The following is a 25,082-nucleotide window of genomic DNA, read 5'->3' on the forward strand; positions in this document are numbered from 1 at the left end:
TGAAACATGCGTTTTATGCCCGATGGATCCGCTAACATAAGAAGCAGACAGCTGACAGAAAATAAAAAAACCTGGCCGACCATACACAAATAGCCGACCCACATTGCAGTTTGCACAACATTAACTACAAAAATGCCGTTCAATTGTCGGCCACATAATCTAGACACCAAAAGTGGATGCAATGTCTTTAGTCTTATTTACACATGGTTACAGAATTACGTGAGACAAGGGTTGGTTTCATTAAAGGTAAAGGGTGCAGGAAGGAATCCTCACATACTTTTCCTTCACCTTCCCTATAGATTTTCAGGTCCCAATGAGCAATTGATAAAATCACAGTTCAGTCTGATCCATTATTTTATTCTTGTGTTTAATTTGTTAATAGCATCAAGTAGATATATAAAATGAACTTGATTGTTTAAACAAGAAGGGCAAAAGAAAAGGAAATAAAACAAGGGCTGATCGAGCAAGAACAATGCAAATCATATTAAAATTGCAATGTGTTTCTTTACATTTTGATTCGTGTACATGGATAAACATTTGAGAAGGAAATAAAAGCCAGAGTATGAGATCAGCTAGTTAGAAATTATATTTAGGATCAATACTCTTGCTTGGATCAAGCGCCTAAACAAGCATTCCAAACCTTTCTCAAGGCCTTCCATGCTAACATCCAAAGCACCCAACCTAATCTGTGCAGATTGTATCCTTTGTGCCTCCGTATCTTCGCTTGAATTGTGCATCAAGAGGTTGCCAACTGCTGTATCCACCCTCTCCAACTCATTCTGCATGTTTCCGGCCTGTTGGTCTTTGCCTGCAAGTACACCTTTCTGCAATTGTTTGAAAACCAATGACCACCTGCTACTGCTAGGCTTTGGTTTCAACACTGGCACCGAAAGGAATAACAACAGCGAGTGAAAGATTGAAATAGTACTGAAGCTTGTTTCTGCAAGCACTCTGACCACTGCGGGGAGGGGATCATCTAGATCTGACATGGGGAGATCCCCGAATTGGTTATGATCTATCGGCTTCAAGGATGCTAGAGACTTGACAATCTCCTTTTTCATCAGTCTTCTTGAACAAGTATAAGAAGTGACAATGCTTTCAACACTCAAGTCTCCAACCCTTTTTCGGCGAAGAGCTGATTGAAGTTCTCGAATGGATTCTTGCATTGAGAGAATAGCATCCCTGGTTTTGCCACACACATCCAAGTATCCCAAGGAACCTTCAAGCAAGTCATTGACCCATTTCTGGTGTTGCTGTTGGGCAAGAGCTTGTTGGGTCAATGGCAAATTCAGAAGATCATCGATGCATCTATACAATTCACCTAGCAGGGATAGACCAAGGCATAACGTTTCTACCCTTTTTGACGATGAAGCCTCCCAAGATTTAATCTTGTTTAGCTGTTCTTCAACTCTTAATGTGCTCGGATGAGATCTAGCAGGCAAGCTAATGGATCGAACGCTATAGCGTTTAGATGGCTTGGGGGAAGAGGAAGCCATAGTTGATCTCTTCACCATGGAAAAGTTCAAAATTTAAGATGGACTCGGTGAGTTTTATGATTCATTCATAACATACTTATACAAAAGCATTTAGGGAATCTGGGAGGGGACAAAAAAAAACCCTATCGGTCCTCAAAGTCAATGTGATCAACATGTGGAGGCAGGGTGGGCTCTCTCTTTTATGGAGTGGGTTATGTTCTCACGTAAACCAAGACCCTCTTTTTTCAATACATTCTTAAGGTATATTTCATTGCAAGAAATGTTGGGTCTACAAAAATAATCATAAAATACTATTTTATAATTTCAAATAGCTTAATGTAGTATGTGAAATTAATTTAATTAAACTTCTTTATATATATTATAAAGTAGATATATATATATATATATATATATATATATGACGTTCACTTTGCTTTCATTATTGGGGGTTTGTGTTGCACCAAAGACTGATTCATTTGGTTTTTCTTCTACCTTGCCCCACCACTGCCAACATATGCTTTATCCAAGGTTCAACGTCATTGTAGCCATATATAGAGAAGTGTAGCCGGCCAAGGTCCTCTGGATGTCAAGAACCTTGGGGCTGCAGAAATCAAGATCTTCAAGGATGGTGGTTGAAATAACATATAAACATGATATTATTATATGGGTGCACGAGTGGCATGCTGACAACATGTTCCCCTTAAGGTTTCAGCCTGCCAATGTATAGGATATCAGCTAATTAGTGACCCCCTGATATTTGCTATTATGAGGCACAGATCACATGCACGTTTAGTTTTTTAGTCCAAGAATCCTCCTAATATTTTCCATGATCTTGATCACCTTGATGATGTGAGAGGAAACGAAGGCTCACAAATGCATAGGAGGCTAATCAATTTCTATGAAAATGGAATCTCAGAGGAGAATAGAATCAATAGATGCCATTTTTGTCTCTGTCCTGAATTGTCGTTCTTAGTTCTTTGACTTTGTTGTCTTCATAGGAAAATGACTTGTACAGGTAGGATAGGATCCTAGCTGTTGCAGGTTCTGAGATGTTGAAAGTCGAGAACTAGAATAATTATTGTTGGAGATATAAAAATCTTGGTAAATAACGCCAAGCTTTTAGTGTAAAAAGACGAATATTTCGAGTACCTTCCAACTGACTATCAAATTCCATGGGGCCAAGCTTGGAGTGAATTCAAAATTTCAAAGAATGGGATGGAGATTAAAGAAGAAGTAGGACATGATATAGTAGAAGAGACGAAAATAAAGAAGCTCACATGCAAAATTCAAGATCTTAAACAATGATTTACACCATAAGTTTTTAATGATCTATATGTTAAGTTGAAAAGAATTGCGGGGCCAAGAAAAGAAAGCTAAACATGACTTTGTTTGCTTGCAAATCAAATATTCAAAGATAAAGTTGCTCTATGTAGTAGCCAAAGAGAAAGGAGACTTGATTCTCGGCGTGAGATATGATACAATCTTATGATGATGGCGTAAAGAGTAATAAAAAATAAAAATACAAACACAAACAAACAACTGATCATTCATAATCCTTTTATTTTTTTATTTTTTTTAAGGAAAATGATATTTGAACCCGTGAGTTTACCTCCTTAAAGTTATTTTTAGGGTATTTTATTTTATTTTTTATTTTTTAATGGTTAAGAAAGTAATTACTAGTGAAGTAGTGTATTTTTTTTTCTTAATTTTTAGAAATTGTTTAAATATGTTTAAAAATATTTGAAAGAAAAAATAAACAATAAAAAGTGCAATTTGCACTAGTGATAAGTTTGAGAAGACAAACTCACGGGACTAAGTAGCAGCACCTATTTTTTAATCATATAATTGGCTTTCATCAATCAACCAATTTATAAAGGAAAATGCTCTTTAGCCCCCTCAGTGTTACTGCTCAAAGTTACCGTTCGGTTATTTTAATTTTTTTTTTGTTTAATTGTTAGTAAGGCAAATACAGAAGAAGTCGTACGTACTAAAGAGACGCCTCCAGCTGCATCCTTGCGCACCTTCCAGAATATCGAGCCTAATAACCTTGCTGATGTGTAATCACAAGAGTGGTAGATGTACTGATATTCCTCTGTTGAGAAAGTATATAAATTCATGAGCTGTCTGTATGTAATAAATAGGAAAATGAATCAATGAAAACCAGGACACAACAACTTCCTTTTCTCCTGCACATTCTGTCAAGCACCATGTGTGCATATTTTTCTATCTCCTTTTTTGTTTGTCTTAGTATGGCATCAGAGCCACAACAGGACTAGCGTCCCTCTTCCTCTTCGATCCTATCATGGCTTCTCCAGAAAACTCAAACGTTTCACACTCTTCCCTCCCACTCGTCCCTAACTCCTTCATTGTTAACTCGTTTACTCATTTTGTCACTATCAAGCTCATACTTGACAATTACCTTCTATAAAAGGCTCAAGTGGTTCCGTTTCTAAAAGGGCATCAATTGTTTGGCTATGTTGATGGCTCTCTTCCCTCTCCCCCATCAACAATTGATGGTAATCCAAATACAGATAACTCGAAATGGCTCCTACAGGACCAACTTTTCATTTCTACTCTTAATGTCTCCTTATCCAACTCTGTGCTTCCTCAGGTTCTCTCTTGTACCACCTCACACGAGGTTTGGTCTACCTTGCAAAGTTTATTCGCGACTCAATCGTCTGCTCACATCATGTAGACACAACATCAACTAGTAACACTTAAGAAAGGATCATCCACCATTTATGAATATTTCAACAAAGCTACATTGTTGGCAGCAACCCTCGGCACTGCTGGCCACCCCTTTTCCTTTTCTGAGTTCATCATTTACCTGTTAGCTGGCCTTGGATCCGACTATGAGTCGCTTGTGACATCTCTCACCACTCGGCCTGACTCACTTTCAACCCCTCAAGTTTGTAGTTACCTATTAAACCATGAGTTTATGATTGTTCATCAGACTAACAATCTCCTTTCAGGTACTCTAATGGCAACTCATACGACCACAACTCGTCCTCCATTTGGCCATACAAACTCTCCATCTAGCAGAGGTAGAGGGTTTTTCCCTTGAGGCTGTGATGGTCATAGAGGTGGCTTCAACCCCTTTTCCAGTGACCCAATACTCGTTCCCCATGCCAAATATACCATAAGCCAGGCCACACGGCTCTGGTTTGCACCACCGATTCAACCATACCTATCAAGCCTCACCACTCTCATCCTTCACAGCCCACTATATAGCCTTGCCAAAAACTGCACCTCCTTCCAATATTTGGTTTCTCGACACAGCTGCAACCAACCATTTTACCTCAGATTTCTCTAACCTAAACTTGGATTTTATGTCTTATCAAGGCTCCGACCAAGTTAGCATTGGTGATGGCTCAACGCTTCACATCCAAAACATTGGCATTGTTCATCTCCACTCCAACTCTAGTGAATTGATTCTTTCTCAATTACTTCATGTTCCTTTAATTACTAGAAATCTTCTTTCAATTTGTCAGTTTTGTTTAGATAATTCAGCTTTCTTTGAATTTCACTCTAATTATTTTTTTTGTGAAGGATTTGCACATCTTGGCATCTCTTCTTCAAGCCACATTAGGAATGATCTCTATGAACTACCAACTGATGTCTGATGTCTTGGCCACCATCTCTCCCCATGAACTTCCTGCCTCACTTCAAGCTTTCCTTGGTACACGGACCTCCACCTCAACTTGGCACACACGACTTGTTCACCCGTTACTTCGAATCACCTCATTTGTTATAAATAGATTTAAGCTTCCTAAATAAGTTCATCTACAAAAATGTCTCCATGCTCTCTTTTCCACAAGCTAAAGCACATGTTCCACCTCATCCCCCTTTCCCCTCTAGGTCTAATACGCCCTTTGCTTTACTTTTTATTGATGTTTGAGGACCGACTCATGTGCCGTCCTCCAATGGATGTTGGTTTTATCTTTCAATTGTAGATGATATTTCTAAGTATATATGGTTTTTTCCGCTTCAATCTAAATCTAATATCTCAACCATAATGTTGGCCTTTTTGCAATTTGTTAACAATTTATTTTCATCAAAAGTTGTCTCGATTCAATCGGACCGGGGAAGAGATTTCTGACCCATCCATAAAATTTTTCAATCTATTGGAATTAACCATCGCATCAATTGTTCATACTCTCACCCTCAAAATAGTATGATTGAAAGAAGACATCAGCATATTGTCGAAACGGGCTTATCTCTTCTAGCCCATGCTTCGGTTCCTTACAAATATTAGGCCGAAGCCTTCCAAACAGCAGTTTTCTTAATCAACCAAATACCAACACCAATTTTACAAAAATAACTCTACCTTTCAAACTCTTTTTCATGCTCCTCCTGACTATAATTTTTTACGAAGATTTGGGTGCTTGTGTTGGCCCAACATGAGGCCGTTTAATCAGCACAAGTTGGAATTTCGGTCCAAACCATGCGTGTTCATGGGCTATAGCCCTGATCACAAAGGCTATCATTGCCTTCATATTCCCATGGGTCAAATTTACACTTTCCGAGATGTTCAATTTCATGAAACTTATTTTCCATTTTCTGTGCCCGGTCCATCCCATTCTGAGTCTTCCGTGCGCACTACCTTGCCCATTTAGTCAGTATCTAGCCCACCTCAGACTCAATCTTCACCCAACCCTTCTCATACATAGCCCAACTCGAAATAGCCCATGCCTTTCTCTCCAACACATATAACCCCTTGCACTTCCTCCCATATACCAGCTCATTCAAGCCCAACCCTTTCCTCCCAACCCAGTCCAACAATAGCTCTCATAACCAACACGACACTGTCTCACATACCCAATACACAACCAACACAACGCTTCGTCTTCTCCTTTGCATGAACCTAGGGTTTCCCAATCCCCTTCACATGAACCAGTCCTAATATCTCCTCCTCCTCTCTCTCGCCACCCCATGGTCATCAGGTCTAAAAATCAAGTTCATCGCCCTCTTCTTCGAACCGATGGCATGGTCCCATGGCCCACACCAAAGTCATCCCTTAACCTTTCGGTCTCTGCCTTACCTTCCATACCTGAAGAGCCCGCATCTTTCACAGAGGCCTCAAAATATTCTGAATGGCGTCTGGCCATGGCTACTAAGTTTCAAGCATTGCCTGATAATCATACCTGGGATCTAGTCCCACCATCTCCCACCTTCAATGTACTCAGCTCAAAATGGGTATTGAAGACTAAACGTCATGTTGATGGAACCCTTGAGCGCCGTAAGACCCGACTTGTGACCATAGGATTTGATTAGTATGCAGGTTTAGACTTCACCGAAACCTGTAGTCCAGTTTTTAAACCTATTACAGTTCGTTTGATCATTTCCATTGTTGTTTCCTCTCACTAGTTGTTGCACCATTTGGATGTCCAGAATGCGTTCCTGCATGGTGACTTGGAAAAAGTTGTGTTCATGCAACAACCCCCTAGGTTTGCCAATCTTGATTATTCTCGGCATGTCTGTAAGTTACGAAAATCCTTGTATGGTCTTAAACAAGTCCCTAGGGCTTGGTTTGCCAAGTTGAGTAATCGCTTCTAATCTCTAGGATTTCATGCATCTAAATCAGATTACTCCTTGTTTATCTACTGTCAGTCTAATCATTCCATTTTTGTTTTGATTTATGTTGATGACATTATTGTCACTGGTTCTAAGTCTAGCTTTGTTTCTGATTTTATAGCTGCCCTGGGTGTTTCCTTTCCAATTAAGGACTTAGGTCCCTTGCATTATTTTCTAGGCATAGAAATTACACGCACATTTAATTCTATGTTTATGTCACAGTCCAAATACATATCACACTTGTTTAGACGGACAAATATGCATAATTCTAAGCCTGTGTCCACTCTCATGTCCAACTCAGTCAAATTAACTGCTATTGATGGATCTTCCTTTGAAGACCCCCAACTTTACCATAGTATTGTAGAGAGTCTTCAATATTAGGCATTCACACGCCTAAACATCTCTTTCGCAGTTAACAAAGTGTGTCAGTATATGCATTATCCTAGAATTTCACATTGGCAAGTAGTCAAACGCATTTTCAGATATTTGCGTCTCACAAACAATTTTGGTCTTAAGTTTTCTACCACTTCTTCTATTTCCTTGTATGCCTATTCCGATACTGATTGGGCTGGTTGCCCTTATGACCGTAAATCCACTAGTGGCTTTTGTGTCTATTTTGACTCTCACATAATCTCCTGGAGTTAAAAGAAACAACCCACCATTGCTCGTTCATCCACAGAAACTGAATATAAGGCTGTTGCAAATACTACATGTGAACTTATTTGGTTGCAATCACTACTTAGTAAACTTGGTATTTTTCTCCCTGAACCGCCCACTCTTTGGTGTGATAACCTTGGTACTACATATCTCTCCCTTAATCCTATTTTACATTCTCGCACTAAGCATGTTGAACTCTACTACCATTTTGTTCGTGACCGTGTGGCTCCCAAAGCACTCAAGGTTGCCTTTGTCTCTAGCAAAGACCAGCTTGTAGATATTTTTACTAAGCCCCTGTCTATTGCACGCTTTAATTTTCTACGATTTAGTCTCACCATTGCATTGGTGCCTCTTGGATCGATCGAGGGGCTATTAAGGCAAGCACAGAAGAAGTCGTGCGCACTAAGGAGACGCCTTCAACTGCATCCTTGCGCACTGAGAAGAATCCTCTTCCTACACCATGATCAACAGATTTTGCCAACAACGGACAAGGACCTTGACCTTGACCTGTGGCACCTTCCAGAATATTCAAGCCTAACAACCTTGCTAATGTGTAACCACAAGAGTGGTAGATGAACAGATATTCCTCTACTATTCCTCTGTTGAGGAAGCGTATAAATTCATGAGCTGTTTGTATGTAATAAATAGGAAAATGAATCAATGAAAACCAAGACACAAATCCTTCCTTTTCTCCTGTGCATTCTGTCAAGCACCATGTGTGCATATTTTTCTATCTCCTTTTTCATTTGTCTTAGCAATGGTAAAAAAAATGACTATTAGTAAAGTTGTAATTTTTTTAATAATTAAGGATGTTAAAAAAATATTTTTAAAAAAAATAAATAAATAAATACACTAGAAGACACATCAAAGGATACATATTGGGCGGGCATTATCCATTTGTAAAAAAAAATAACTATTAGTACTGAACATTAAAGGATTACTCACCATTTAACATTTCTCTCGATGAAATCACCCTTCTCGTGCGCAAGTATCCTAGCTATTATATATAGATCAGAGATTACAGAATTTTGCACCTAATTAACAACATTGTTGCGTTACTTGCTTAATTATGATCCAGTTAAATGATTTTACTTTTATCTCACTGTATATTTAAAATATGATATTTTTATCATATTTAAATTTATTTTATATTTAAAGAAATTAAAAATCGATAGATATTAGACAATTCCAACTCATAAAAAATAAAATAAAAAAGTGATAAAGGTAAAACTTTCCTATAGAAGAAAAACATGAATTAGAGCTTAATTTCAAACTCAACTGATCTGGTTGACACACGTGTGATCTTATTAATTAATTCCTTCGCCTACCTACACGTGGAGGAGGACAAACCTCTATATGTGATACATGCATTTGATTTTTTTTTTTATTTTTTATTTTTTGGGCCTTAAATTATGTCGATTGTGGAGTTTTATTTATTTTTAATGTCATATGATCGAGTATTATTAATTTCAAATGTCAGTATATAGTGTTTAATATAATAGAGAATCATCATGATAAGGATGGATGTAGCCATGCATCAATGCATCATCTCTTCCCCATGATTTTGTAAAATAAACAAATATATCAACATGTAGATTAAAGATAAGAAAAGCTTGAATTTTCTGTTTATATTCATTCTATAGCAATCCATGTACATGATAGTTGTTGATCAATAGGAAAATATCAATCCTTTGACACCTACATCCTCTAAAATTTGGATGTCGTGCAGCTATATATATAGGATCATGGAGATCAGACAAAAATGGCTTTTTTTTTTTTTTTTTTGATTCTGATCTATTGAGAGATTATGTTCAAAAGAGAGGCTCTTGTTCTGATCAAGCGCCTAAACACACACTCCAAACTATTCTCCAGCTCTTCAATGCTAATCTCCAAATCCTCCAACCTTTTCTTTGCACTTTGTGCCTTCTCAGGATCAGCCCCCTTACTTGAGGCATATGATCTGCATAGGGTGCTTAGTGCAGCATCAACAACTTCCATCTCATTCACTTTCTCTTGCTTCTCTTCGCATGCTATTACGCTTTTGTGCATCAGCTTTGAGACCAGTGACCACCCACTAATTGGCTTTGACACTGGAGTTGTCAAGAACATCAAGAGGGATTGAAAGGTTGAAACATTCATTAAACAAACTTCTCTAAGCACTCGAATCACCGCAGATAGATGGTGGTCTAGATCTAAGATTGGTGATGCTCCACATTTGCTTTCCATTTGCTTTAAAGCCGCGATCAACTTCTTGGCATCTTTCTTCATTTTCTTTCTGAAGCAAGTATAGCTGTTGATGCTGCTTTCAATGCTTGAATCTCCCTTTCGCCTTCGGAGAGCTGATTGAAGAACTTGAACATGTTCCCTAATCTGCAACATGGCATCCCTTGTAATGCCGCAGATATCCAAAAGCCTTACAGATCCATCCAACAACTCCTCGACGTATTTCTCATGTTGAAGTTGGGAAAGTACTTGTTGGGTCGATGCCATATTGAGAAGATCATCCACGCATCTGTACAACTCTTCTAGACCAACTAGACCCTTGCAAATCGACTCTGATGTTAATGTTGATGTTTCCTCTCGGATTTTGAGCCTGTTCAGCTCTTCTTCGAGTCTGACAGTGCTGGGATGGGATCTGGAAGGCAAGCTTATAGATCGAACTTGATATTTCCCGGCCATGGCTGCTTTTGTTTTTGTTCAATTCTTTTTCCCAGAGAACGCTTAACTTTGAGATGCTTCTACCAATTCTATGATTCTCTATATATAGGAACGTGCACACAGAGATGAAAATTAAAGAGACGTGACTGTTCAAGTTAATGTGATCAACATGTGGTGCCAAAGTGGGGTTTTCCTTTGTATTCGGTCGCCTGTCACAGCTTTGGCCAGCATTGGCTTCAATGATTTGTTAATTGTTTAAGCCACGATGTTCGGGAAATGGTGATGAGGTGAACTACTATTTTTGTCATCTTGTGAGCTGTGATGCGCAAGTAACAAGAAGAGTCATCACCCACTTTGCTTCCCCTACGGTGCCACATTACCCTCAAATGTTGAAGTTTTAATATTCAAGCTGCCTCACCTTCACAGATGTGCCTTGTCTGGGTTGTCTCTACTACCACAACCTTGCTCTGTACAATTCATTAAACAAAAGCTTTAGAGAGATCGAGATCCAGATCTGTGGCGTTTAATTAAGAAAATGTAAAACTTTGTAGATATATATAATGATTAGAATCCCAAGATCAGTACACATATCATAGCTACTAGCTAGCTCAATTATCAATACTAACCTTTACCTTGTTTAGTATGTGCACGAGTGGCCTGCTCTGCATATGTCTCCATTGCATACCTCTATTTCCATTAATTAATTATTGCTTTACAATTTCTTTTATTGTCCATCCTCGATATTCTCAGTAAAGGATAGGTACGCATAGGTATAGGACACGTATCATGCTGCTGGTTATGGTTATGCGTGTACTGATGCTGATAATATTCTTAGATATTATAGGGAATCAGAGCAGCAGGATTTGGCATGTGGCTGCTGAGACAAAAGGGCCCTCTCAGAGAAGGATCATGTGGCTTGCAGAGTTGAAGCATGCAAAAGACATGCACCAGGCATACAAACCACTTGAATCATTTCAGAAATGAACCCATTTTGTCTTTTTAGCAGAGATCAATCATGAATTGAAACGTTAATGAGTGATAAATATACAACATTTTATATAATATATATTATAAAATAAAAATATTTTTATAAAATAATATTAATTTTATAAGATATTTTATAAAAATATCTCTCTTTTTAAAATATCATTTTTCAACGTTAATAACTGAGACAGATAGATAGAGAGAGAGAGAGAGAGAGAGAGAGAGAGAACAAATTTTGAGGAACTCTTGAAATCTGTTTTTTAATGGCAACGAGAAAACATCATCATGAAACTCAAATTGTAAAGGTTTTGAGCTGACGATGCGAATTCAGAATTAAATGTAACTGCGAGCAGTACCATATTTAGTTATTTATTTATCTTTTCTCATAAGTTATTTGAAATAAATCTGAACATGATGTATACTGGGTACGTGAAGCATCTGGTCGTGATGACAGTAGTACAGTAGTTGGTGTCCTCGGGAGACAAGGAAAAACATAATTAGGAAGTAAACATTAATTCGTGTACCTGCAGCTAATTGGATCGAAATTCATCGTGTTAATTAGCCTAACACAAACATATATATACACTGCGCATATATATATATATATATATGAATGAGTTCATATATAATTCTCCTTGTCCCGGCCTACAGTATTCTACATGATCACTGATCAATTCAATGCACTATCATCAAGCGCAATTGATCACGATATATAATATCTTCCTGCATGCACCATGCACCAGTAGTAGTAGTACCGGTCGACGAATCGCCGGCCCTCCCGGTCCGGTGTGTAGGCTGGCCTGGATTATATTAATAATATATCACAATATCTGGTGGCATTGGAATTAAGTTAGCATCGCCAGCTTCCACGTTACAAAAACCATGATAATTTTGCTTGCATGCATGCGTGGTGAGGAAGCACCACGCATGGCATATTGATCACCACGCACGCACGCATGCTGCATATTGACAAATCAATTAAGGATATATTGGTTGTCATAATGACCGGATCGAATAACATATATATTGCTCATGAGATCGAGTATATACATATGCGTCGACCATATTAATACACGTCATGGGCTAGTTTTTTTTCTTTTTGGGAGGTTTTGTTTTTAATGGTCATGAAAGAGAATCAATATAATTGATCGAATGATAATCTAGTGCATATTAAGCCACCTTGTACGTTTATTGATCGATCACATGAATACGTTTGTATTTGTATCGTACATGTGTCCAACAACGTACTAACTGCGGCCAAAGTGTCGTTTCTCTAATTTCGATCATGGCAACGAGATTACCATATATTTGAAGTATGAGAAATGATTCTTGCAGTCGTGAGTATGTAAATGTCGTACAGTCATTTTGAAAAAAATAAATAAATATAAGACTCATATAAAAAGAAATTAATTTTTTATAAGTGGATCTCACTCTTTTTTAAAATGATTATACGGTATTTATGTATTTTACGACTGTATATAATATTACTCTTTAGATATATAGTGATGACATCATGAGTATGCCTCGGCCAGCTTGCCTTGCCTCCCCCAATCATTATTGCTACGTCGTCTCTCCTCTTGGCAAAATTAACTTGTATTGCGTCCTTTTTATAAATTGTTCATGAACAAAAAAGGCTGGCAAGGCATCATGATATATTGCCTTATATATAATATAGTTCTAATAACCAAAAGAAAAGTAAAACGTCGATAAATCTCATGAGACAAGATTTAGCATAACACTAGACTACCTTCAGACCAATATTAATATTATAAGTACAATATTATAAAAACGAGAAAATAAAATAGCCGATCTGATCAAGTTGGAGTGAATTCCGTATAATAGGCCTCTACCATATATACGGCATTATATATATATATATATATATATATATATATATATAACATGTCGTTATATAGGGGAAAACAAATTAACATTAATATTGGTTATTTACACTATATTTACACGAAATTAATAGTGGAGATGCATGCATGCCTCCTGTGCCGTCTTGCCTCCATGTCATGTCTTGCTCATGACTGAACACCTCATCACTAGACTCCTATATACATTAATGGCGTTTGAATAAATTCCTAGCTCGCTCTTTTCTTTTTTCTTTTTTTCAGCAAGTTGCATAATATTGATAAAAACAGAGTACATAACGTTTTAGTAGCAGAAAATTAATAAGATACATCATTGGGTGGATCCTTCTTTGCTGTGGAATTGCAATAATGAAGGGAGAATTTGGATTAGAGGAATGTTACCAAAGGCTTGTGTTGTCGCTGCCCATTGTGCTAAGTTATGCGCGTATTAATTTTTAGATCGATGAATTTTCCTCACTTTTCATTTCTTGAATGAGTCTAGATGATGTCTGATATCATTGATGATCGGGTTCCTGCATGGTATCTCATTCAAACCCAAATCCTTCTCATTCAAACGTATAATTTGTTCAGCCTTTAGCTTTCTTCAGCCATTTAAGTGTACCTTCCAATGTTGTGTAAGCAGCAACATGATCTGTTAAACTCTTCACTCTCGACCGCATAATCAAGCACCTCGATCGTAAGCTTCTGCTATAAATATATATATATATATATATATCCTCCCTTCGCTACAAACTGCCCTCACAAAGCTGGTAGCATAAGCTGGCAAGCTGCCATCTCAATTTTCGTATCCCCTGATGATCATTTCATCACCCCATAAAGTTCAATTGCCTTTTCCAACGGCTTCAACTTCCTCAATCCTTGGAGCAACATATTTCTTCTTTGGTTCGTTCTTAGTTTTGGGTTTAAAGGAGGGATTTGTATTTTAAAAAACTAAAAAAATTATGGAATAACAAGAAGAATTGCCTGTGTTTGAAATATTATTTTGCTGATTATGTTCCATGAACGGGTAATCTTGCAGGACATGTCAAGGGCCGACCATGCAACCTTTGAGCAAGGCGAATCAGCAGGGAATGTGAGCAATGAGAAAGCTGTGGAACAAAAGAAAGCAAACCAAATACTTGTTGGATTTGTGGAGCTTGAATTTGTTGGTATGTCGGCCCGATTTGATGACCTGACTTGACAAGGATGCATTATGGTTTTTGATAGATTTTCAAGGAGGCTCAAGCCATGGAATGCAAGATTGGGCCAATACCTTGTGGGGTACCACAGGGAACGCTCCCTAAAAAATTTTTGGCACTGTTTGCAATCAGAAAAAGCGTCAGAAAAAAAGTTCGTTTGACATGTCGCTCAAGCAAAACTTGGACAAAGAGTTCGCTCGAGGTGCGCTCGATATGCCTCTACAGTGAATACTGTAGAAAAGTGAAAATTGGAGTTTCCACCATGTGACACTATAAATATGTACTTAATGAACAATTTAGCACGTTTTGAGTGTTTTGAACAGTGAGATTTCGCCCCAAAGTGTATTTTGTAATTCCTCAATATAATAAAATCATCTACAGCTTTGTGGACGTATACACGTTACCAAATCACGTTAATTTTGTGTCGTGTGATTGGTTTGCTTATATTGCTTTGCTTTGTTTGTCATCGTTGTTTTCACAACAGTTCTGAGTTGCCGGAAAAGAGGGTTCACCTTATTCCTTATACCAAGTATGTTGGAGAATAAAGTACTGATCTCACACTTGCTGAGATGTCTTTGAAGCTGGTCTAGTAAGCTCAAGTACATTCTTTTGTTTGTTTTTTCTTCCAATACTGATCAAAAAAAAAAAAAAGTACGTTGGAGAATAAATTTCGTGCCCTTCCTATTACATTTACAATCTAACAAAATAATGAGGGCTGTGTTTGGGGCCTTGCTCTGCGGATACCATTTTGCATCCATAGTTTAATGATTCATCTATTTAATACATATTTTTTAGAGATTGATTTGCACATGGACAAAGGGGTAATACAAAAAGGGATTGATGCTCTTAGCACAGCTTGTTGATTGAAAAATCAAGCCTTTCAGGCAGGGACAAGTCAAGATGAGAGCTAGAAATCAGAAATACACAGTGATGCAAAGAATTTAGTTGTTTTTACCCAACACGGATGGGCATGAAGTTCCACATATAGTAACTCTGGCCTCTTGCTATGTGGAAGAAGGTAAACAAATGGCTCTATTAATCTGGTGAACCAACTATATTATCAACTACACATTAATGAATAACCCATGATACCACAAAAAAGTCACTTCTGTACAGGACTCAGTAACATGACAGATAAGAAGCTAAAATTATCCCATGCTACTAAAATTAATAACCCTTTGACTTGGGCCGTTATCACTAGATTGCTCAAGGCATATAGGAATCTTTCCTGTCAAAGATAATACATAAGAAGTTATAAATGTTCTAAAACAAAGTTGGAGGCTAACTTGCAGTTATTTAACTCGAGAATGCTTCATATTGGGGCTCCCTCGAAGATCACTCATTTCACCACAATTTGAATTTCTCGTGGCTTTCAGCAAGCTGCCATTCATTCTGCACTCTGATGGCTTCTGTTCATCCTCTGCTTTAAGTTTTGAAGGGGTTTTTCTCCGGCGCTCATTATGACTAGCCAACCTTTCCCGGCAACTCTTTTTGTCATCATCAAACTCTGAAATTTCATGAAACCTGCACCACATATTCATATCCCAACCAAATGCTTCAGCAGAGACCATAGGGAAATAAAATGAGGATGCATCAATTCTGGCACATGAACAAAAGCATTTACAAAAAATTATTCATACATACGACTTCCACCGCATGGAAAGCAAAAGTACTATGGCAACACAAATGGTAATTCCAAATTACACTACCACCGCAATGTACATGATAAACAATTAGAAAACTGATGGTTTCTAATGTCAATATTTCTACTTGGTGACCACAACTGACCTATTAATTCCCACCCCACGAAATAAAATGATAAGTTTTCCAGTTGATTGCAATTTGTGGCAGAAAAGCTAACTTCTACTTACCAAATTGTTGTCTGCAATACGAGGGAGGAGCTTCCAATGAAAGTACATATAAATTTATTGATTTAAGGTTTACTTGTTAATAGAAAGTGGAAAATAATTCGTAGAAGCAAATCCATAGATATCTTTATTCTCAATGCTTCAGTTTTGAATACAAGTGTACCACACATTATGAAGCCCAGGAGCTGGTTCAAATTAGGTACGGTAAGATAACATTATGACACAAGGTAAACAACTTAGATAAAGACACCAAAGATGCATGACTTGCCTAATTGTGAAAAATCAGACCCCACTGCACGCCGATGACCAAACTTGCAAGTTGCAAGCTCTTTGGTCAATTACAGAGATGCATGACTTGCCTAATTTTGAAAACTCAGACCCCATTGCTCGCCGATCACCAACTTGCAAGCTCTTTGGTCAATTACAGAAAGGCTAGTTCACAGTTACTCGCAGACTAATTCAGTTATAATCAAAACAAATAGAGCATGAAATCACACAAACCTTTCTTTTTCCTCCTTGTAACTCAACCAGAAAATGAACTGGAAATAAACAGTCGAACATATTATGGGCAAAAGAGAACACCCAATTCACTTGCTATCCATAATTAGACAGAGAAGAAAACTCACAAACACCCATGTGCATTACAAAATTATATAAGCTCTTCTAAGAAGAAGTTAAATACTTGCTACACTGCTGGCAAAACCTCTGGCGGACGCCGCTGACTAAAACGACAGGGGATCTAGAGTGGTGCTCGCAAACCTTATGTCGCTTGTGATAAGTCTTCCCCATTCTCAAGTCCACAACACATTCATCAGCCTGGCAATGTAATGAGTCAATGCCACTGATCATATTGTTACCACTACTACTACTACCATTCATAAAGGGTACCATAGCACTAAGCCTCTGTCCAGCTGAAACTACCCTTATCATCACCTTCTTCCTTCCATACTCTAGTCCCAGCTCATCCTCCTTTTCAACTTCTTCTTCTCCCTCATTACCCTCATCAACATCGGCTTCTTCATCTTCGTCATTATCATGATCATCATAACGTTCAGTACCTTCTTGTTCCTGCTCTTCTTCTTCCTCTTCTTTCTTAAAAGATTTTTCAGCCATCGAAAACTCTGTTTCTGGGGCTCTATAGGAGAGAGAAACTTCTGGGAAAGTTGGGAGTTTTGGATGCAAGAGCAAGAGGGTAATGACAATGGGTCAGAACCATGGAGAGGTTGGGAGAAGGAGACGATCGATGTCAAAGCAATATGTACGGTGAAGGCCCGTTGTACTCTTGCAGAAGAGGAAAAATGGATTAACTTTTCACCCCCCAAGCATTTCCTAATAGATAAGTACAAGGATAATGATACGTTTCTATTTCTTACCATTTTTTACTATTTTCTTTTTCTTTTTTTTATTATTATTATTATTATTATTATTTTGTTTTACTTTTGTTTTTAAAAAATTTATTTCATTCATTTATGAGAGTAAAATTACAGCTGTGATTGATATATACAGAAAAAAAAATTCTAATTACAAGCTAACTATTCACGGTTGAGGCTCTAACAGTACATAAATTCTTTTGTGACTGGTATGATCTTAACTTTTAGAACTCTCTACAAACAAACCTTCTAAGAGATCACACTCTGTCTAAAGCAGAGATTTTAAATCTCACCCCTAGAGGAGGAGAGAACTTTCACTCTATGGACAAAATGTCTAAAAGACTATTTCTTTTTTATTAGTAACCTAAAACAAAGAAAATAAATGAAAACGTAAATGATACATAGCAAAATAGCAAAATACAAATTGAAAAGTTATAGATCTGTATTTTCAACTTTAAAGGAAAAAAAAAAACAGGTACTGTGATGGCACGTCACCTAGAAGTATAGCAGAGAGTTGAATCTGAAGAAACTGATGGCCCTAGTCCCAAAAATGTCGAGCGTGATGACAATAGAGCTCTCCTTGCAGTGACGCGTGGATGACACGCAAGCACTTTGGACTGCGCATGTGGCTCACATGCTGCTCCGTTCGACTAGATTCTTCACCCGTCTAAAGGATCGGTGCCTTGGAAATCTTACGGTAGTCGCGGGACTCTGGAAAACAATAGATCAAAATTTTGCCCTACTTTCAAAGAAAAACACACAAAATCAGAAGAAAAAAAAAAAAAAAAAGGAAAAAAAAAAAACTAGAGAGAAGAGGGAGTAGGGATGAGGCTCCTCCCTCCCTCCTATGGTCTTGGTTTTTTTAGGGAGGCTGCTATAGAGAGAAAAGGGAGAGAGTGAGAGGTGTGCTTGGATTATATCTATTTTATTTTACTTAATAGTTAAGGAAGTAACTATTAATAAAATTGTATATTTTAAAAAAAAAAATTTTAATAATTAAAGACATTAAAAAATACTTAAAAGAAAAGAATAAAAGAATAAAAATTTCAAATACACTATAAAATAGTAAAAGATTGATAAGAAGTAGTAAGCCTATCAGTATCTTTTTTAAATTATTAGAAATATTTAAATCAAAATATTATGAAAATGAATTTGGTCAGACTGCATATAGAAGAAATTACTCATAATATTGAATTATTAGAAAATATATTTATTAATTATGAAGTCACATCATAAAATGATTAAAAAAAATTAATTAAGAAGGTTATAAACACCATTTAAAAAATATTATACAATTTGATGATTAAATTCTCTGACAAAATATCTGTATATTTAATGATTATTTACAGTAAATTGAAATATATGATTATAATCTCTTATTATTAAAAAAGTGCTGAAAAGTTGAAGAAGTATTTGAACACATTTCTGGTAAATGTTTATTAATTAATGATATGATATTGGAGCATGGAAGTTGCCAAAATGGCATTAATTAATGATATGATATTGGCCTTGTGATTCGGGTTACTTCCCAAAACTTTGGCTTAGAAATTTGGCCTCCCATGTTGTTTTTCAAAATAAAATCCACCAAAAGCAAAGCCATCGCTTCCTCTGGGAAATTTCCAGCCAACAGAAAACAAAACCTCTAGCCTCCGATTTTTCACTCCCAAAAACCTACGTAAAGTAATAGAATATATAAGTGTCCCGTAATTATTTAAAAAAAAAAAAAAAATTTATTATTAAAAAATTAACTTTTTATTATATAAATTTCATATTTATTTATTTATTTTAAATATTATAATTATAGATATCATTTCTCTTTTCTAACCACGCCCACACCGAAAAACGACTCTGCCACGATTTTTGTCCGTTCTCCAGCCGCAATTTTGTCTTTAATTCCAAGCCTCTTCTCCAACAAATAAAAAGACAAAAAAGGAAGACTTTAGCAACTATTATTTGGATAATGCTAACATTAATATTTCCGCTCGGATTTGTTCTGATCAATCCTTTGAACACGAGCAGTTTTCAATCCCTTACACAAACCAATAATTACTTGCTATATTATCTCCCCCAACTTCGCTGTCAAGTCTCTGTTCCTCCGCCACCATGAACCACCTGTTCAGGAACTCCTGGACTCGCTTCGTTTGTAGTTTCAATCGATTTCATTTTTCTATCACTCAAAATTCTAGTAAATTCTCTCACTTTTCCGGGAGGTTCGAGCCAGAATCATGGAGATCGATGGAGGGTATGGTTCATTGCTCAGCAAATCACGTTCCTTTGTCTCCCATAAGTTTCTTAGACCGAGCGGCAAAGGCTTTCAGAGACAGAACCTCGGTCGTGTATGGTTCTGTGAAATATACATGGGGTGAAACTCATGAACGATGTCTGAGACTGGCCTCTGCTCTGACACAGCTGGGAATTTCTACGGGGGATGTGGTGAGTTGATTTATTTAACATGCATTTCTTTTTTGTCAAGGTTTAGTGGTCTTGATCATTGTTTTTTGGAGTCTTTTATTATTATTTTTTATTTTGCGACTTCGTACTTGCTACGGTTTTTTTTTTTGTGGTATTTATGGGTGTTATAAACTTTGTTTGAGGTGTGGATGCAGGATTAGTACAAAAAACAGTAGGATGCAGGCACAATTTTGATGTTCTCGTAGTCTCAACTAGTTCCTCTTTCCACCGTATCTGGATTTCTATCAAGTGATCTGGTTTGGTATAGAATGATTTTTTCTAGCAAGCAAATATATTGTTTCTTCCGTATTGAAGGGCCCCTAAAAAAGAATGAGAAAAACAAAATATCGTTTCTGTTGTGTTTTCTCTTGTAATGGCATTTTTTTATTTTTATTTTTTAAATTAATGATCGGACAAAGAAGATATATGGTCAAGAGAAACAATTACAAAGCATGTTCTTATGTTCCCTTGTATAGTTGATTTATTGATGCTTGGTTTCATTTTTGAAAAATTAACTGAGAGCTACCTGCAAAATTTATCATTAACTTGGTCTACCGTGAGATTTTGAGCCTTAGGATAGAGAGAAATGGAGTTTTTCCTTAAGGATACAATAAATATGTTTGTCTTTATCCAGTAAATTCTATGGAAATTGTTCTTACTCAAATATGCTTACACACATGGTCCTGACATTCAGTTCTATCCCTTTTTCCACATTTGTAACTCTAGCTTGCTTTCACAGGTTGCAACCCTGGCCCCTAATGTCCCTGCAATGCATGAGCTACATTTTGCAGTTCCAATGGCAGGGGCAGTTCTCTGTACGCTTAATACACGCTATGATTCAGCAATGTTGTCATCCCTACTAACACATTCAGAAGCAAAGATCATTTTTGTAGACTACCAGTTACTTGAAATTGCTCGTGGAGCATTCCAGGTTCATGAAAAGACAGGTGCAGAGCCGCCACTCCTAGTGTTGATATCTGAATCTGATGGCCCATGTCCTGTTGACATTACTTCTAACACTTACGAATATGAGAGTCTTCTGGCAAATGGACAGAATGGATTCCAGGTAAGACGTCCAAATTGTGAATGGGATCCTATCAGCCTAAATTACACCTCGGGCACAACATCTAGACCAAAAGGAGTCGTATATAGTCACAGAGGTGCATATCTCAATTCATTGGCAACAGTTCTTCTCCATGGAATAGGCTCAATGCCAGTTTACCTTTGGACTGTGCCTATGTTTCATTGCAACGGGTGGTGCCTCATTTGGGGGTTGGCAGCTCAGGGAGGCACCAATATATGCCTTAGAAAAGTTACTCCAAAGGGTATATTTGACAGCATCGCTAAGCACAGTGTCACCCACATGGGAGGGGCACCAACTGTCCTGAACATGATTGTGAATTCCCCAGTCAGTGACCAAAGTCCACTTCCTCACAAGGTGGAAGTGATGACAGGCGGTGCACCACCACCTCCACAAATTATTTCCAAAATGGAAGAGCTGGGTTTTGGTGTGTCTCACTTGTATGGCCTCACCGAGACATATGGTCCTGGGACTTCTTGCATATGGAAACCCGAGTGGGATTCTTTACCTCTTGATGAAAGATCCAAACTGAAAGCCCGACAAGGGGTGCATCATCTTGGTTTGGAGGAGGTTGACATAAGAGATCCTGTCACACTGGCAAGGGTACCGGCTGATGGTAAAACTATGGGTGAGATCATGTTTAGAGGCAATACTGTAATGAGTGGATACCTCAAAGATTTGAAAGCCACAGAAGAAGCTTTCAGTGGTGGATGGTTTCGAAGTGGGGATCTTGCAGTGAAACATCCTGATAATTATATAGAAGTGAAGGACCGCTTGAAGGATATAGTAATTTCTGGCGGGGAGAACATAAGCACAGTTGAGGTAGAAACAGTTTTGTTTGGTCATCCAGCAGTTCTTGAGGCTGCAGTTGTTGCACGACCGGATGATCACTGGGGCCAGACGCCTTGTGCATTTGTGAAGTTAAAAGAGGGATATGATCATGTCAGTGCTCAAGAAATAATCAAGTTTTGTCGGGATCATTTACCACATTACATGGCTCCTCGGACTGTAATTTTTGAGGATTTGCCTAAAACTTCGACCGGAAAGACACAAAAGTTTATTTTGAGAGAGAAAGCAAAGACTATGGGCAGCCTCTCTTGACCAAAAGTGTAACAAAATGTTGAAGCATGCCAATTTCTCTTAATTATTAGTTTGTTCTTCTTTAATTCAAGAACAAACAGTCATTAGGTTCACTAATTCATTATCTAGTCTCCAACCCACGTACAAACACATCAACTGAGAGCCAGAACCATGTGCAAAGTTACAGGTTGATCAAGAGCATCTAACCGATTATTGTAAGGGTGCCAAGTATCAAGAAGTACAATATCTTGTTTTTATACGGCAGGATAATGTTTCAGGTTGAGGCTGATAATGTAGGGGGCAACAATGGAACCGCAATACAGATGATCTCCTATCTTCATCGCACTTGTGAGCATAGGCAGTTCAGGATCATAGTAGTGAGCAATTGGTTTTCCTGCCAAGTCAACGACCAGAACCCCTCCAGACCTCCCCAAAAAATATGTTCGCCCTGTGTACTTTAGCGCAATTGCTGCAAACTTTCGGATGAGAGGATATTTGAATGTTAAATACCATGGAAGTGTATATTCCTGCCAGTATTGCACAAACAGTGACTCGTTAGAATAATGTGCTGAGTAAGTACTAGAATGATATATAAGCAGGACAACTCATATATTAAAGGGAAATTAAGAACCAAATTACCACAGCCAGTGCAATCCAGTAGTGGCCTTCTCCATCATATCGGATGTTATCAGGCATGCCTGGTAGATTTTCGATAAACTTGTCGACTTTTCCTTTTTCGTTGCCACTAATATGATATTTTCTACACCTTCTCCTGCACCCATTATTTGGAATCAATGCCAAAGAAAGTTAACTAACAAAACAGGAACAAGATTTCTTCAAGTTTTTATCTGAACTTCGAGAGCTTTTAAGTGAGAGAGGAATAGATATATGAATGCAAAGAAGGGGAATAAGCAAACATACGCTGTTGTTTCGCAAAAGATGACATGGTTTTGATCAGGGGAGACAGCAACTCCATTAGCAAAGTAAAGATTGGGGAGCAGCACCTGGGTGGTTTTGGTAGCTGGATCATAACTCAGAAGCCTACCATGGAGCTTACCCTCCAATATATCCCAAACCGACTCATCTAAAGTATATTTATAGGAAGCATCACTAAAATAAACCATGCCATTCTGTGCAACATCTACAGCATCTGTGGTTCTAAACTTTTGTCCCTCAGCCTCATCTGTCAACACCTCCACTTTGCCCTCTGCTGTCACCTTCAGTAGGCCCTAATATTATTTTGTTTTATATACACATTACACCATACCAGATTTCATTATCAGGCTAAAGACTAACCCAGAACATATTTCAACCCCAGGCAAGCATAGAAAAAAACACGTTTCCAAACAAGTACTCATTGCCCTGATATTTTGTAATTTGATAAATTTCCAAACAGATAATATGGCGTAATGGCATCGAATGTGTTTCAAAATATCTTCATGATTAGGTTAGTGGGGTCATCACAATCTCAAGTTCTTCTTTCATTTTGGACCTTTCATCCACTATCTTTTCAATACCAGAAATATTATAAATATAAAGAGATTTATACATAAAAATAAATTTATAAATTGACGTAACTTCACATAATGTGTTAAATTAATTTTATATTAAAAATAATTTTATAATCTGACATAACTTTATGTGATGTGTAATTTTTTTGTAATTAAAGTATTTCTATTTCTAATAATAGATAGATATAAGTAGATAGTTATCTTAAGAAGTACGCACTGAAGGGACTATGAGTAAAAACTCAATTAATTTAACAGAAATAAAATAAGAAAAATAAGAAAAAAATTGTGTGATATAAAAGATGATAAAAAAATAAAAAATTATATACCATATATGGTATAAAAAAATTTCTTATATAAATCATCATATATAAAACGTGTGATATGCTCTAGCAATTAATTGCATCTACCCGAAATTTTTCTGCTTTTTAATGTCATTGGTGTAGCATTACTTATTGTTAGTACGACTTTTATCTAATTAGAGTGACGTGGCTGATCTTCCCATAATAACTCATAATACTTTAAACCGTAAGTTAGCTGTGCGAGCTTTTACCCTTTTTGCATCGGCAACGACAACTTCCTGTTTAAGTCCGCCGACGGCTATTCCCAGAGGTCTGCCGCCTGTGTTGATCCACTTCTGCACCTCCGAGTCGTTCACGTTGACTCTGTTTATCCAGCCGTCAGCACAGCCCGTGTAGATGACTCCGGAGCTGTGATCATAAGCAACATCTTCTGGTCCCTCCAAGTTCCCCACGCCCACCAGCTCCGCTCCACGGAGCATGTGCTTGTTGCTTGCCGGCGCGGCTATGGCGTGCCGAGTCAACAGATCGGGGGGCAGTGGAGCCGGGTCGAACGAGTCGAGGTTGTACAGAATGCTCGCCGTCACAACGGGGACCAGTACCGTCATGAAAGAGGTGAAAAGCCATGAGTATGAGGTTTTGCTGTTCGAAGTAATACGAGAAGCGTTGGGAGTGGAAGCTGAGTCGGGGTTATTTGACTCGGACATGGTGGGGTACTGAGAGTGAGGGCGTTAGTAAGTGCAGAGATCGACTCGGTATCAGGAAAGGATGACTATGTCGGATTAACAGAGCTTAACGAGAGCAATATATCTATAGAGAGAGAGAGAAAGAGTGAGCATAGCCTTTTATAGGTACTGTTAATGGTATTTTTCGACGTGGCCGCCGGCCGAGTGCAACAACACGGTCCACGATGATGGCTTCGTAATGGTATAGGGGTAAAAAACCGACCCCTTGGTTCGGTGTGTACGGTTCGGTTCCGTACACAAACCAAAACCGACCGAAACTAATATTTTGGAAAAGAA

At 37.7% G+C, this 25,082-nt stretch overlaps 6 protein-coding genes across 8 annotated transcripts in view; 1 reads left to right on the forward strand and 5 right to left on the reverse strand.

Annotated features, from left to right (window-relative positions):
- Positions 1-25,082, reverse strand: part of LOC109004516 (probable disease resistance protein At4g27220) — a 963,953-nt gene that overhangs the window by 508,174 nt on the left and 430,697 nt on the right. The gene's annotated exons all lie outside the window — the stretch shown is intronic.
- On the reverse strand, positions 573-1,496 carry LOC109017294. Its single transcript, XM_018999592.2, has one exon. The coding sequence runs from the start codon at positions 1,494-1,496 to the stop codon at positions 573-575; it is 924 nt and encodes a 307-aa protein (XP_018855137.1).
- LOC109017283 lies at positions 9,481-10,463 on the reverse strand. The gene has a single exon (XM_035693304.1). It carries the CDS (start codon positions 10,383-10,385, stop codon positions 9,501-9,503), a length of 885 nt encoding a protein of 294 aa, XP_035549197.1. The 5' UTR covers positions 10,386-10,463; the 3' UTR covers positions 9,481-9,500.
- LOC109017571 (squamosa promoter-binding protein 2-like) lies at positions 15,465-17,506 on the reverse strand. The gene is made up of 2 exons (XM_018999801.2): positions 16,954-17,506; positions 15,465-15,927 (listed from the first exon to the last, which is right to left on the reverse strand). The coding sequence occupies exons 1-2, from the start codon at positions 17,382-17,384 to the stop codon at positions 15,696-15,698; spliced, it is 663 nt and encodes a 220-aa protein (XP_018855346.1). The 5' UTR covers positions 17,385-17,506; the 3' UTR covers positions 15,465-15,695.
- LOC109017518 (probable acyl-activating enzyme 2) lies at positions 19,601-22,571 on the forward strand. Of its 2 annotated transcripts, none has more exons than XM_018999768.2 (2): positions 19,601-20,074; positions 20,832-22,571. In XM_018999768.2, exons 1-2 carry the CDS (start codon positions 19,745-19,747, stop codon positions 22,272-22,274), a joined length of 1,773 nt encoding a protein of 590 aa, XP_018855313.2. In that variant the 5' UTR covers positions 19,601-19,744; the 3' UTR covers positions 22,275-22,571. The 2 variants fall into 2 exon arrangements, with proteins under 2 accessions (XP_018855313.2, XP_035549190.1); XM_035693297.1 differs by lacking the exon at positions 19,601-20,074 and adding an exon at positions 20,257-20,354.
- On the reverse strand, positions 22,294-24,966 carry LOC109017529 (protein STRICTOSIDINE SYNTHASE-LIKE 5-like). The gene is made up of 4 exons (XM_018999776.2): positions 24,315-24,966; positions 23,175-23,482; positions 22,893-23,025; positions 22,294-22,780 (listed from the first exon to the last, which is right to left on the reverse strand). The coding sequence occupies exons 1-4, from the start codon at positions 24,765-24,767 to the stop codon at positions 22,508-22,510; spliced, it is 1,167 nt and encodes a 388-aa protein (XP_018855321.1). The 5' UTR covers positions 24,768-24,966; the 3' UTR covers positions 22,294-22,507.

This window comes from Juglans regia, chromosome 8, assembly GCF_001411555.2.
Source record: "Juglans regia cultivar Chandler chromosome 8, Walnut 2.0, whole genome shotgun sequence".
NCBI lineage: Eukaryota > Viridiplantae > Streptophyta > Magnoliopsida > Fagales > Juglandaceae > Juglans > Juglans regia.